This window comes from Onthophagus taurus, chromosome 6, assembly GCF_036711975.1.
Source record: "Onthophagus taurus isolate NC chromosome 6, IU_Otau_3.0, whole genome shotgun sequence".
NCBI lineage: Eukaryota > Metazoa > Arthropoda > Insecta > Coleoptera > Scarabaeidae > Onthophagus > Onthophagus taurus.
In genome coordinates this window covers 13,308,416-13,322,805 of record NC_091971.1, presented here as the reverse complement: position 1 = coordinate 13,322,805, position 14,390 = coordinate 13,308,416, and the positions used below count along the sequence as shown (strand labels likewise).

At 29.1% G+C, this 14,390-nt stretch overlaps 2 protein-coding genes across 2 annotated transcripts in view; both read right to left on the bottom strand.

Moving 5' to 3' along the window:
* LOC111420194 (uncharacterized) overlaps window positions 1-14,390 on the bottom strand; it is a 135,855-nt gene that overhangs the window by 92,752 nt on the left and 28,713 nt on the right. The gene's annotated exons all lie outside the window — the stretch shown is intronic.
* Window positions 9,100-10,871, bottom strand: LOC111419621 (Basic helix-loop-helix neural transcription factor tap). Its single transcript, XM_023052449.2, has 2 exons — window positions 10,379-10,871; window positions 9,100-10,319 (listed from the first exon to the last, which is right to left on the bottom strand). The coding sequence occupies exons 1-2, from the start codon at window positions 10,379-10,381 to the stop codon at window positions 9,312-9,314; spliced, it is 1,011 nt and encodes a 336-aa protein (XP_022908217.1). The 5' UTR covers window positions 10,382-10,871; the 3' UTR covers window positions 9,100-9,311.

The following is a 14,390-nucleotide window of genomic DNA, read 5'->3' as shown; positions in this document are numbered from 1 at the left end:
CATTTTTCCTCCATTTTTTAGTTTGTAATACTCCTTGATATTGTTTAACGATGGTTTTACGCTCCGATCGGTTTCGATTTAAAGGAGAAAAACATCGTAGATTGTTTAATTAATAACAATGTCGTTATTTTGACGTTTAGTTTGACTCATCGCTGTCAAATGCGTCAAATGATAGAGAGCTTTTATTGTTGTTGCGCCATCTATCGTTGAATAGTTTAAGTTGTATTGAATTGGCATCTAGTGGGATTAAATCTAAATTATTTTTTGAATTTTGATTATTTAAAACTTAATTTTGAAAATGTTTTTTTTAATTAAAAACGTTCTAAAACGTAATTTAACATTAAATTGTGGTTTTGTTGAAGTTTGTGCTTATTAAAATTGTAATAACAATAAAAATAGAAAATTTTGAATTTTTTGATCACTTTTTGTTAAACAGTTTTGGTTTATTGCTAATAAATGTTGTTATAGGCATACAAAATGAGATAAATTTACATTTTGAATATGCATATCGAATGTCCCTTTACGTTTACTAAACTCAAACTGTCGGTCGTTAATTGCAGAGAGCGTGTAACCACCGGGTAAAATCAATTTATTCATGGTCCCTCAAGTCAAGTACAACCGACAAATAGTAGTTATGTTGGCGTCGTTGGCGTCGCGAGCGTCGACGACGTCGGCACGGAAAAGAGGGGGCGGCAGCTGCCCCTGGTTCTCCCTCTCTTTCGTAGCCCTCGGGCGCCCCGCAATTATTTGCTCCCTTTGAATAATTCAATTCGGAAACGCGCTTGATCCATTCTCCAGGCCATCTGTCCATTGGACCAAACATTTTTAGCACTATACAAAATCACTAACTACATATACACAATGTAATGGAGTATTGGGTTACGTTTCGTTAAATGAAAGACCACAATTTGTTAAAGGTTTTAATTACCTTTCTTTGTTTGCTTTTAAACTAATTTGGTCAGATGGTCTAAAGCAAATGTAGATGACCAAGCTGCATTGAGATTGTTTAAGAGTAAAACTTCTAAGTGTCTGTTATAGCCAAAAGTTATATGAAAATTGTTTAATTTGAATTTTAAGACTATGAAGACGCGTGGCTAAACCCGAAACTTTTTAATTCTAGGTTTTAGCGATGAATAACAACTAAAACTAGAACCAACACAAGTCCTAGAACTAGAAACATTCGGATTTAGCACGTCTCTCAAGACGTCTAAACCCGAATGTCTTGTGTTAGTTCTAGTGATAGTACTAGTGTAAAACTAGAATTAACACTAGACCTGGAACTAGAAAGTTTTAGCCGTTCGTCTCCAAGACTTCCAATGCAACCAGCACACCCGACATCACATCCCCCCAAAACCCTGCAGACAGCAATCTTGTGTCTGATAGCACTTCCAAAAAAAATTATACGTGTAAACACTCTCTGAGAGTTCTCACAGAGCAAGTCGCAGAAGTGGTGGCAAGTAATCGCGACATAAATCGCTTGCGTGTATAAACAACTTTGGGGAGCTGTTATGAAGTTAAAATTTATTTCCGTCTAGTTGGCAGTTTTCGTGGAAGTGAGTAGGAGGTTTTTAAAATGGAGTGCAAACGCGTATGGTCAAAAGAGGAAACTTTGACTTTAATAGATGTTTTTGAAGAGTTTCCCGAATTATTGCAAACATGGCATACATGGATAGAGATAGGAAACAAAAGGCAATAAAATTTATAGCGGGTAAATTCGATACAAGCGAGGCTGAAATTCAGCGAAAGCTGAATGTATGTATTGTATCATGTTTGTATCTAATTTTGCTGTTTTATCCGAAATTTGTTAAAGTAAAAAGTTAAAGTCGGTTTCTGACATACGCAGAAAGTTTTTGAATGTTGCTGGATCTTCACTTCTTAATTCGTGTAAATAACGCATTAGGAAGTTTGGAAACTTGCATTTCATTATCTGGCATTTGAAAGTATTTAACGTTAATTTGTTCTAAGAACACTACAAATAAAGTCTGTCCAAATTCTAAACAATTTCAGGTCTTCTGCGTATAGGAGTAAATTCCTATTGAAAATCGTAGGTAAATCATTTATATGGATGTTGAACAGCAAAGGGTCTAATATGGATAACTGGGGTACGCCACTAGTAACATTTATTTGCCTACTTAACGACTTCATACCACTTAACTCAACGTATAGCCTGTGGTCGAATACATAAGATACCAGAAGTCGTGTGAGAAAGTGGTCACATCCAAACCTCTCCATCTTTTCAACCAACAAACCATGGCCCAAGCAATCAAAAGCCCGTGAAAAGTCAGTATATATCACATCCACCTGCCCTCGATAATCTAGTGCGTTCGATACGTACTGAGCAAAGTTGAGTAGGTTGGTGGCGGCAGATATACTGGGATATATAAATTATTTATAATGGCTATAGGCCAATAGTTTGTTACGAAGCATTTATCATCTTTCTTAAAAACAGGGCCAACTCTGCTCAACTTCCAGTTCTTCGGGAACCCGGCATTCTTGATTACTAAATTGAAAATATGCTGCAGAAGCTGTAATACTGCAGGAGCACAGTCTTTGACTATATATGCGGGGATACCATCTGGACCTGTCGTAGTTTTTGCTTTAAATATTTTAAATTCTTCCACAATCTCATCATGACTTACTTCAGAGATGCCAAAAGAGACACCATCCCAGTTTTTAGTAAACAAGGTGCAGCAAAATTTTTCAAATTTATCAACTTCTTGAAGAAACGTTGCAACAACGCCTACATTTTGGAAAGGATCAGTCTTTGGACATTCCAGTTTCTTCTTAATTTTATCCACAATCCACTTTGAGGGTTTTACAAGTACTTCCTGTGGTTTTTTTTCTTTTTTAATGTCAGTTTGAGGTATCAAAGGTGTTCGCGCGACAAAAGGTGCTTGCGATATACTAAAATCAAGTCCGAATAATAAATCAATACTACTTTCTTTTTTTGAACTTATTTTTGAATAAGTCGGTTGAAGATTTTGGGTTACTGTTCAAATAGTTGGAACTGTTTGGTAATTAGCTGTTGAATAATTCGGGTAAAAAAATTTTTCAAATTTATCAACTTCTTGAAGAAACGTTGCAACAACGCCTACATTTTGGAAAGGATCAGTCTTTGGATATTCCAGTTTCTTCTTAATTTTATCCACAATCCACTTTGAGGGTTTTGCAACTACTTCCTGTGGTTTTTCTTCTTTTTTAATGTCAGTTTGAGGTATCAAAGGTGCTTGCGATATACTAAAATCAAGTCCGAATAATAAATCAACACTACTTTCTTTTTTTGAACTTATGTTTGAATAAGTCGGTTGAAGATTTTGGGTTACTGTTGAAACAGTTGGAACTGTTTGGTAATTAGCTGTTGAATAATTCGGGTAACTTGAGAATAATCATAGCATTGCAAATTAGATTGATTTTGATAGTACTGTTGATATTCGTCTGGATTTCCAGAAGAAAATTTGTTTTGGTCTTGACACTTGATTAGCGTCTGAAGACACCTGGCTAAACCCGAATGTTTCTGGTTCTAGATTTAGTGTTAGTTGAATCCAACCCGAGTTGGATAAATAAATAAATAACATTAATAGCATGACTTAAAATTATTTTGTTTGTTATATCCGAAGTCCGTTCTAACAAGGTCCGTTATATCGAGATTTCACTGTACTTAAAATAATAGCCGGAAGGTTTTAAAAGATAAGAAGCACCCCATAAAATAAAATTTTACAATGTTTGTTTATCCGTAGTATTAACCTCACAGGAGACTTAACGTGTTAAGAGATGCTGATGTAACCATAGCAAGAGCGCTTTCGAGCTGGTTCGTAGAGATGATAGAGGGTTGGTTGCAATTTGAACTCGGGGGTAGATTCAGGGGCATTATTTCCGCGGCAGCGGACCAGCACAGTGCCACAATGGCCCTAATCCACCCCAACTCAACCTGACAAGGGATTATCACGGCTTTGGCCCCGGGCCATTACCGAAAAAAGGGGGTGGCTACGGACGTTTACCCGAACTAGACTTTCATTATTTAAAGTATTTGTTATATTTAATCGATTTTATCAAACACATTTTACTAACAAAAAAAGATTTTGTAATTTCTCTCTCTATATCTAAATATATTCAATAAGTAAATATACTTATATACATACATCCATAGTCAATTAAATTATTAATTATTTAAAAATATAGCTATAAATAGCTCAAAAATAAATGTAATTCCCACGAGTATCAATCAACCCCTAATTTTAATTCTTTTTCACACCTACTTAAATATTTTTATTTAATACCACTTAAAAATCTGCTACAAATCCTAATAAAAACACAACAACCAGAATATCTATCATAATCCCCACTTGCATAAAAAGACTAATAACACCCCCTAATTGCCCTCAAGAAGACACGTGTCGTCTCCACCAACCATCACGTGCCATCAATTTCCGACGCGTGTCCGTATTTTCCGTATAACTTTCCTTTGACACTTCCGGCACGTGTCTTCTCACCGATACGTTTATCCTTCGATCCTTATCAAGATACTTAAACCGTATTATTACGGTATTATGGTTTAAAAAATAATATTCGCAATAAAGAACTAATAAAAATACTATTACGCTCTCGGGTGGAATATCGTTTATTATTAGTCATCGGATACCCGTTGTTCGAGTTTTGGATAAAGGATAATAGAGGAGCGAGCTTACGGTCTGCTGAACTTTCGTTCATGGCGAAAACTCTCTCTTTCTCTTGTTAGGGAAGACAATGGGTTAGAATTATCGGCGGGTTCTCCCAGTGGAACCCTTACGAAGCTCCCCGTTATGAAGTCCTTGTTAGAACATTGATTGTCGGGTGAAGATGATAGTTGAAAAGAGATGCTGAATTTTAAGTAGGATTATTTTATGTGTTTTCTTTACAATTTAGAAGTTGCAATATCAAGTTTCAGAATAACGGTTCTTTTTTATAAATAAGTAATCAACAAAACTGATTTGTTTGATTTGTTTAAATTAAATTATTTTTATTATTCAAAAAGTTTAATTAGACGTAATGTTTTTCAGTTATTCAGGAAAATATACAATATCATTTTAGTATCAACAATGAAAACATAATCAGTTGCTTTACTATTTAACTTTGGTTGCATGTAAATCATTTTTGGAAGGTACAAGTAAGGTTGCTTAAAGTTTTGGCAATTGATTTTTACACATAAATTTATTTTAACAATAAAAAATGAAAGTAGCAAATATAGCATTTTAATGCCAATAAAGCTATGTTAAGTTAACGTACTGCATTGATGTGGTCTTGCTTACTTCTTTTTGTGAAGAATATTGTATTATTATTGATTTTTATATATTATTTAAAATATAATAATTAAAAAGTAGTCCTACGGGTCGTCCTGTTGAAACAAACCTGGTTCATCTGAAAGTCCATCGACTATTGGATGCTGCTTTTTGTATTAAAAAAATCGTAATAAATCGGGATTTTAACAAATCGTCATGAAATTATCAGCATTTATAGAACAAATTGTTAGCTTTTTAATGAAAAAGATCGTCTCTCAAAATATCTATTAGTTTTTGAGAAACAACCTCAATTTTTAAAATAAATTTTTCTAACCTCAATTATCTTCCTAGAAATTAACAGTTTTTACTGAACGTTTTAAAAATATCGTACAAAACATGCTTTTTATAGAATTGTTTTCATAATTTTATGAATTATATGAAAAAGTATCATCTTTTTAATGATGAAATCTGTTTTAGAAAATCATTTTTAGTTTTCGAGATATCAATTTTTAAACATGATCGTGTTTTTCACTTTCAATTTTTATCTTATTTTTAAAAAATCGTAATAAATCGAGGTTTTAGTACATCGTCATGAAATTATCACCATTTATAAAGTAAATTGTTAACTTTTCAATGCAAACACCCATTTTTCAAAATATCTTTTAGTTTTTGAGATATATTGTTTTAATTACAACTACCATTCTCGAAGTTAATAATATTTATCGATTTTTTTTTTAATTATCATGCGAAACAGGTTTATCACTGAATCGTCTTTGGAATGATATGGAATAGTGTCATCTTTTTAACAATGAAATCCGTTCTCGAAAATTATCTTTAATTTTTGAGATATTTATTCTTAAACACAATGATGTTCCCATCATTTTATGGTAAACAATTCTTATGTCATTTTCAAAAAATCGTAATAAATCGGGGTTTTAATAAATTCTCATGAAATTATCACCATTTATAAAACAAAATGTTAGCTTTTCAATGAAAAAGACCATTCTTCAAAATACCGTTTAGTTTTTGAGATATCAATTATTAAAAGCAATCATATTTTTCACTTTCAATTCTTGTGTCATTTTCAATACATCGTAATAAATCGGAGATTTAAGAAATCGTCATGAAATTATCACCATTTATAAAACAAAATGTTAGCTTTTCGATAAAAAGACCATTCTTCAAAGTACCGTTTAGTTTTTGAGATACAATTTATTTAATTACCATTACTATTCAGAAGATAACAATCTTTATCAAACTTTTTAATAATATCACAGGAAATAGATTTATCACAAAATTGCTTTAAAATTTTGATGACTTATATAGAAAAGTATCATCTTTTTAATGATGAAATCCGTTTTCAGAAATTATTTTTAGTTTTTGAGATATCAATTTTTAAACACAATCATATTTTTCACTTTAAATTCTTGTGTCATTTTCAATAAATCGTAATAAATCGGAGATTTAAGAAATCGTCATGAAATTATCAGCATTTATAAAACAAATTGTTAGCTTTTCAATGAAAAAGACCGTTCTTCAAAATTCCTTTTAGTTTTTGAGATACAATTTTTTTAATTACTATTACTATTCAAAAGATGACAATTTTTATAGAACACTATTAATATCACAGAAAACAGCTTTATCTCAAAATTACTTTGAAAATTTGATGACTTATATGGAAAAGTATCACCTTTTCAATGATGAAATCCGTTTTGGAAAATCATTTTGGGTTTTTGAGATATCAACTTCTATTTAGTCCTCATTATTTTACGGTAAATAATTTTTATGTCATTTTCATAAAATCGTAATAAATCGGGGTTTTAATATATTGTCATGAAATTATCACCATTTATAAAACAAATTTGTTAGCTTTTCAATGAAAAAGACCGTTCTTCAAAATTCCTTTTAGTTTTTGAGATACAATTTTTTTAATTACTATTACTATTCAAAAGATGACAATTTTTATAGAACACTATTAATATCACAGAAAACAGCTTTATCTCAAAATTACTTTGAAAATTTGATGACTTATATGGAAAAGTATCACCTTTTCAATGATGAAATCCGTTTTGGAAAATCATTTTTGGTTTTTGAGATATCAACTTCTATTTAGTCCTCATTATTTTACGGTAAATAATTTTTATGTCATTTTCATAAAATCGTAATAAATCGGGGTTTTAATATATCGTCATGAAATTATCACCATTTATAAAACAAATTGTTAGCTTTTCAATGAAAAAGACAGTTTTTCAAAATATCTTTTAGTTTTTGAGATAAATTTTTTTTCAACTTCAATCTTTCTGGAAATTAACAATTTTTATCGAACGTTTTAAAAATATCGTACAAAACAGACTTTTTATGGAATTGTTTTCATAATTTTATGAATGATATGAAAAAGTGTCATCTTTTTAATGATACAATCCGTTTTGGAAAATCATTTTTAGTTTTTGAACACAATCATATTTTTCACATTCAATATGTTTGTGTCATTTTCAAAAACTCGTAATAAATCGGTGTTTTAATAAATCATCATGAAATTAACTATATTTATAAAACAAATTGTTAGCTTTTCAATGAAAAAGATCGTTCTTCAAAATCCCGAAATTTAGTTTTTGAGATACAATTTATTAATTACCATCACTGTTCAGATCGTTTCTCAAAATATCTTTTAGTTTTTGAGATATAATTTGTTTTAACTTCAATTATCTTTATGGAAGTTAACAATTTTTATCGAACGTTTTAAAAATATCGTACAAAACAGACTTTTGAAACAGGTATAACTTGCATATCATACGAAATTGTATATTTAAATGTATAATTTTTGACTGGATGCTGCTTTTTGCATTTTCTCGTTTCAAGCTTCTGTTTATTTTTGTTTGAAATTCTAGACTGCAGCAACATCAGTAACAGCTGATGTTTTCTTTGCGGATATTTTTTCTAATTGTAAGACATTTACATTCGTTATTGTGAGTGGTGATTTTTGAAACATTAAGACATAATAAAACAATCTGTTGATGCCCTAGCTTCTTCTATAATTAAGCTCTTCTATAATGGCTTGTGCTATACTGTGGGAGATATTCGTCTTACTCTGACTATGTTACTCATTGAGCTCAACTTATTAACACTTCCTTCTTTATATATTTACTTATCTAAAGCTTATTACGCTGCAATCACAATTACCAAGCAAAGCATTTACAAAAGACACAAATTCTCTGTTTAATCATAAAATCATAGGAGCATGTGGGATGGAAAAAGTAGAGTATAGCTTTAATTTCACTTAATATTTAAAATTTAAATAATTTAATAGTATTCGAATCGACTTATTTATTTTATGACCTTAAAACATTTTTAAAAATCTCAGCGATTAACAGGTGCTGTGCTTACTAGCCCATTTCACCCCTCGCAACATAAACATGCCATTCAATCGACCCCACCCCGTAAAATTTGACTCCGGCACTACAAAATATAACAGTTTTGAAGTAGCTTGCATCAACCCCAACCTTTCTATCCCCGTCTACCCAAGAAAAATAGAACAGTACTTTAAAACTTTTTAAATAATTTAAAATAACCACTTCAAACATTTTTTAAGTAACTAAAATTTTTTAAAATTGTTCAAAATATAGATTATTTTGTAGTGTTTGTGTGCTCGTTAACTGTAAAAGAAATGTACGGTACGATTTAAATCAGAACCTGGGCACCCCACTATTTTATTTCGTTCTATTGTAGATTGTAGGGGTTGTTCTGGTCGGTTGATTAAGGCAGCTGCCCTTACGATTTGATCGTGAAATCGGAGAGACAAGGTTTTTACACCTTTTATAGGAAAAAAAAATTAATACAAAACCAATTATTTCTTTATATTTATTTATATTTTAAATTTACAAAAATTTTATTATAAAAATTGATGTATTATAAAAAAATACATATAAAAATCTATTTATAAAAAATATTTTTTTTACATTATACAAATAAAAAGAAAAATAAAACAAAATCACATTCTTTCATTGTAATTGACTAGACTAATCAGGCACCACTTTGTCTTCTTAAATTATATAAAATTTAAAGATTTTCATACATTATTCCGTTAGGTATTGGCATCCTATGATCATAAAATTCGTTACAATTCTCAAAACCTCTCATTTGACTCGCATCGGAATAAAAACCTTCATTTTGATAAACATCTTCTTGTTTATAACTGTTGTAATCCGCCATAAAACTAGCGTTAGTTATACTTCCGCTTGTAACTACAGCATTGGGATATTGTTGGAGATTACAATTTTTTGTTGTTATACTATTTCCATTTTTATTTATCGAAACAGTCACATTTCCAACATTCACAACAACATTATCGTCCAAACCGGTATAAACCCCATCATTTAAAGCTTGCGCTAACGCATAAATATAACCATGGGCGAATCTTAAAGTTTCAATTTTCGTTAATTTAGTATCTTCAGGAAATGTTGGTAAAACACAACGTAATTTGTCCAAAGCTTCATTTAACATGTGCATCCGGTTTCTTTCGCGATCATTAGCTTTTAATCGACGATTCTTTTTAATTTTCATAATTTGATTAGGACTTTTCGCCCTAGACATGCGATTTCTTCCACTAGCATATCTTCGTTTTTGTTTTAAATCTTTATCTTTAACCGGAGTTGAAGTGTTTTTATTTTTATCATCAACGAATTCCATAAAATCTTTTTCGGGGTGCTCAAAAAGATTTCGATTAACACCATAATTGGGTTGATGATGTTGATTTTCGTATTGTTGGTGTTGCGTTTGATGGTTATAATTATTATAATCGTATTTTCGATCGAAATTAATTAAGCTTTCTTGGAAGGCACCTTGAAATCGTTCGTATAAAATTTGTTTCTCCGGCGTGTTTAAGTCGGTGTATTCGGGGTATTTCTTTTTCTTTGGGGTTGAAGTGTTTGGATCTAAATCGTATTCGAAAAAGTCGCTGCGATCATCGTTAAAATCGGTCGTTTCGGATTTAAAAGACATTTCAAAGCCGGAGTCTGAAGAATCATCGTAAACGTTATCGAAAGAGGTTAAATGAAGATGATTCATCTACGAATTAAGATTATGAATTAAGAAAAAAAAATTATAATTAAATTTTGATTTCTTACCATTTTTTTAAAAATTAAATTAATCCAAAACGAAATTAAACGAAGAAAACTGAACTTAAATTGGGTGTTTTTAATTTTAACAACCACGACACCAACTTTTTTTGAACACTAAATCCTATGTAAGGGTGGTTAGATTTTATATTGAATAACCCCACCACTCTTTTTTCTTCAATGGTACTGTTTCCCGATTGGTTTCGGGGGGCCCCTTTGTATCCTAACGTGGTAACGGTGTGTTTGTAAATATAGTGTTATTAATTGTAGTTTGATGAAGTTTTCTTGGGCGGTTATTTAATTTTGAGATTTATATTTTTTGAAAAATGATTTTTTAAATTTCCATTCAACAGATTTCTTCTCGATTAATTTTTTTTTAAATCAACAAGTCCAACAACAATATAAAAACAGTTTGAAAACACTCTTGAAGTCTTACTTCTTATTTTGAATTAAGGTGGAACTAATTGAGTTGTTTTACTTCTTGTATTTGTAAATATGGTCCAAGATTTTGGAAACATGATTGTACCACGTAACATCCTCAGGAGTTATATTAAAGATAATATTACGGGAGATAATTGTTAAATAAATGTTTCAAGTTTTTAGAAATGAAATCCGTTTTAAAAAATCATTTTTAGTTTTTGAGATATTAATATTTAGATACGATCATGTTTTACACTTTCAATTCTTACGTAATTTTTCAAAAAATCGTAATAAATCGGGGTTTTAATAAGTCGTCATGAAATTATCACCATTTATACAACAAAATGTCAGCTTTTCAATGAAAAAAGGCGTTTTTCAAAATATCTTTTAGTTTTTGAAATAAACTTTTTTTTAACTTCAATTACATTTCTGGAAGTTAACAATTTTTATCGAACTGTTTAAAATATCGTACAAATCAGACTTCTTATAAAATTGTTTTCATAATGATATAATGAAGTGTCATCTTTTTAATGATGTAATCCGTTTTGGAAAATCATTTTTAGTTTTTGAGATATCAACTTTTAAACACGAACATGTTTTTCACTTTCAATTTTTGGGTCGCTTTCAAGAAAACATAATAAATTGGGGTTGTAATAAAATTATTATGAAATTATTACTATCTACAAAACAAATTATTGGCTTTTCAATGAAGAAGGCCGCTTTTAAAAATATCTTTTAGTTTTTGAGATATCACTTTTTAAACGCAATCATATTTTTCACTTTCAAGTCTTGTGTCATTTTCAAAAAATCGTAATAAATCGGGGTTGTAATAAACCGTCATGAAATTATCAGCATTTATAAAACAAATTGTTGGCTTTTCAATGAAAAATGCCGTTTTTCAAAATATCAGTTAGTTTTTGAGATACAATTTTTTTTAACTTCAATCTTTCTGGAAATTAACAATTTTTATCGAACTTTTTAAATATATCGTAAAAAACAAACTTCTTATAGAACTGTTTCTATAATTTTATGAACTATATGAAAAAGTGTCATCTTTTTAATAATGCAATCCGCTTTGGAAAATCATTTTTAGTTTTTGAGATATCCACTTTTAAACACAATCATGTTTTTCACTTTCAATTCTTGTGTTATTTTAAAAAAATCGTAATAAATCGGGGTTTTAATAAATCTTTATGAAATTATCACCATTTATAAAACAAATTATTAGCTTTTCAATGAAAAAGACCGTTCTTCAAAATCCCGTTTAGTTTTTGAGATACAATTTTTTTTAATTACTATTACTATTCAGAAGATAACAATTTTTATCGAACTTTTTATTAATATCACAGAAAATAGATTTATCACAAAATTACTTTGAAAATTTGATGACTTATATAGAAAAGTATCATCTTTTTAATGATAAAATCCGTTTTTGGAAATTGTTTTTAGTTTTTGAGATATCAACTTTTAAACACAATCATATTTTTCACTTCCAATTTTGGTCTCATTTTCAAAAAATTGTAATAAATCGGGATTTTAATAAATCGTCATGAAATTATCACCATTTATAAAACAAATTATTAGCTTTTCAATGAAAAAGACCGTTCTTCAAAATCCCGTTTAGTTTTTGAGATACAATTTTTTTTAATTACTATTACTATTCAGAAGATAACAATTTTTATCGAACTTTTTATTAATATCACAGAAAATAGATTTATCACAAAATTACTTTGAAAATTTGATGACTTATATAGAAAAGTATCATCTTTTTAATGATAAAATCCGTTTTTGGAAATTGTTTTTAGTTTTTGAGATATCAACTTTTAAACACAATCATATTTTTCACTTCCAATTTTGGTCTCATTTTCAAAAAATTGTAATAAATCGGGATTTTAATAAATCGTCATGAAATTATCACCATTTATAAAACAAATTATTAGCTTTTCAATGAAAAAGACCACTCTTCAAAATCTCGTTTAGGTTTTGAGATACAATTTATTTAATTACCATCACTATTTAGAAGATAACAATTTTTATCGGACTTTTTATTTATATCACAGAAAACAGATTTATCATAAAATTGCTTTGAAAATTTGATGACTTATATGGAAAAATGTCAGCTTTTTAATGATAAAATCCGTTTTTGGAAATTGTTTTTAGTTTTTGAGATATCAACTTTTAAACACAATCATATTTTTCACTTTCAATTTTTGTCTCATTTTCAAAAAATTGTAATAAATCGGGGTTTTAATAAATCGTCATGAAATTATCACCATTTATAAAACAAATTGTTAGCTTTTCAATGAAAAAGACCACTCTTCAAAATCTCGTTTAGGTTTTGAGATACAATTTATTTAATTACCATCACTATTTAGAAGATAACAATTTTTATCGGACTTTTTATTTATATCACAGAAAACAGATTTATCATAAAATTGCTTTGAAAATTTGATGACTTATAGGGAAAAATGTCAGCTTTTTAATGATGAAATCCGTTTTGGAAAATCATTTTTAATTTTTGAAATATCAACTTTTAAACCCAATGATGCTCTTATTATTTTACGATAAACAATTTTTATATCATCTTCAAAATATCGTAATAATTCGAGATTTTAATAAATCGTCATGAAATTATCAGCATTTATAAAACAAAATGTTAGCTTTTCAATGAAACGGATCGTTTCTCAAAATATCTTTTAGTTTTTGAGATACAATTTTTTTTAACTTCAATCTTTCTGGAAATTAACAATTTTTATCGAACTTTTTAAAAATATCGTACAAAACAGACTTTTCATAGAATTGTTTTCATAACTTCATGAATGATATGAAAAAGTGTCAGCTTTTTAGTGATGAAATCTGTTTTGAAAAATCATTTGTAGTTTTCGAGATATCAATATTTAGACACGAACTTGTTTTTACCTTTCAATTCTTGTGTTATTTTAAAAAAATCGTAATAAATCGGGGTTTTAATAAATCGCCATGAAATTATCACCATTTATAAAACAAATTGTTGGCTTTTCAATGAAAAAGACCGTTCTTCAAAATTCCGTTTAGTTTTTGAGATACAATTTTTTTAATTACTATTACTATTTAGAAGATAACAATTTTTATCGAACTTTTTATTAGTATCACCAAAAATAGATTTATCACAAAATTGCTTTGAAAATTTGATGACTTATATGGAAAAGTGTCAGCTTTTTAGTGATGAAATCTGTCTTGAAAAATCATTTTTAGTTTTCTAGATATCAATATTTAGACACGAACATGTTTTTGCCTTTCAATTCTTGTGTTATTTTAAAAAAATCGTAATAAATCGGGGTTTTAATAAATCGTCATGAAATTATCACCATTTATAAAACAAATTGTTAGCTTTTCAATGAAAAAGACCGTTCTTCAAAATTCCGTTTAGTTTTTGAGATACAATTTTTTTAATTACTATTACTATTTAGAAGATAACAATTTTTATCGAACTTTTTATTAATATCACCAAAAATAGATTTATCACAAAATTGCTTTGAAAAATTGATGACTTATATGGAAAAGTATCACCTTTTTAATGATAAAATCCGTTTTGGAAAATCATTTTTAATTTTTGAGATAA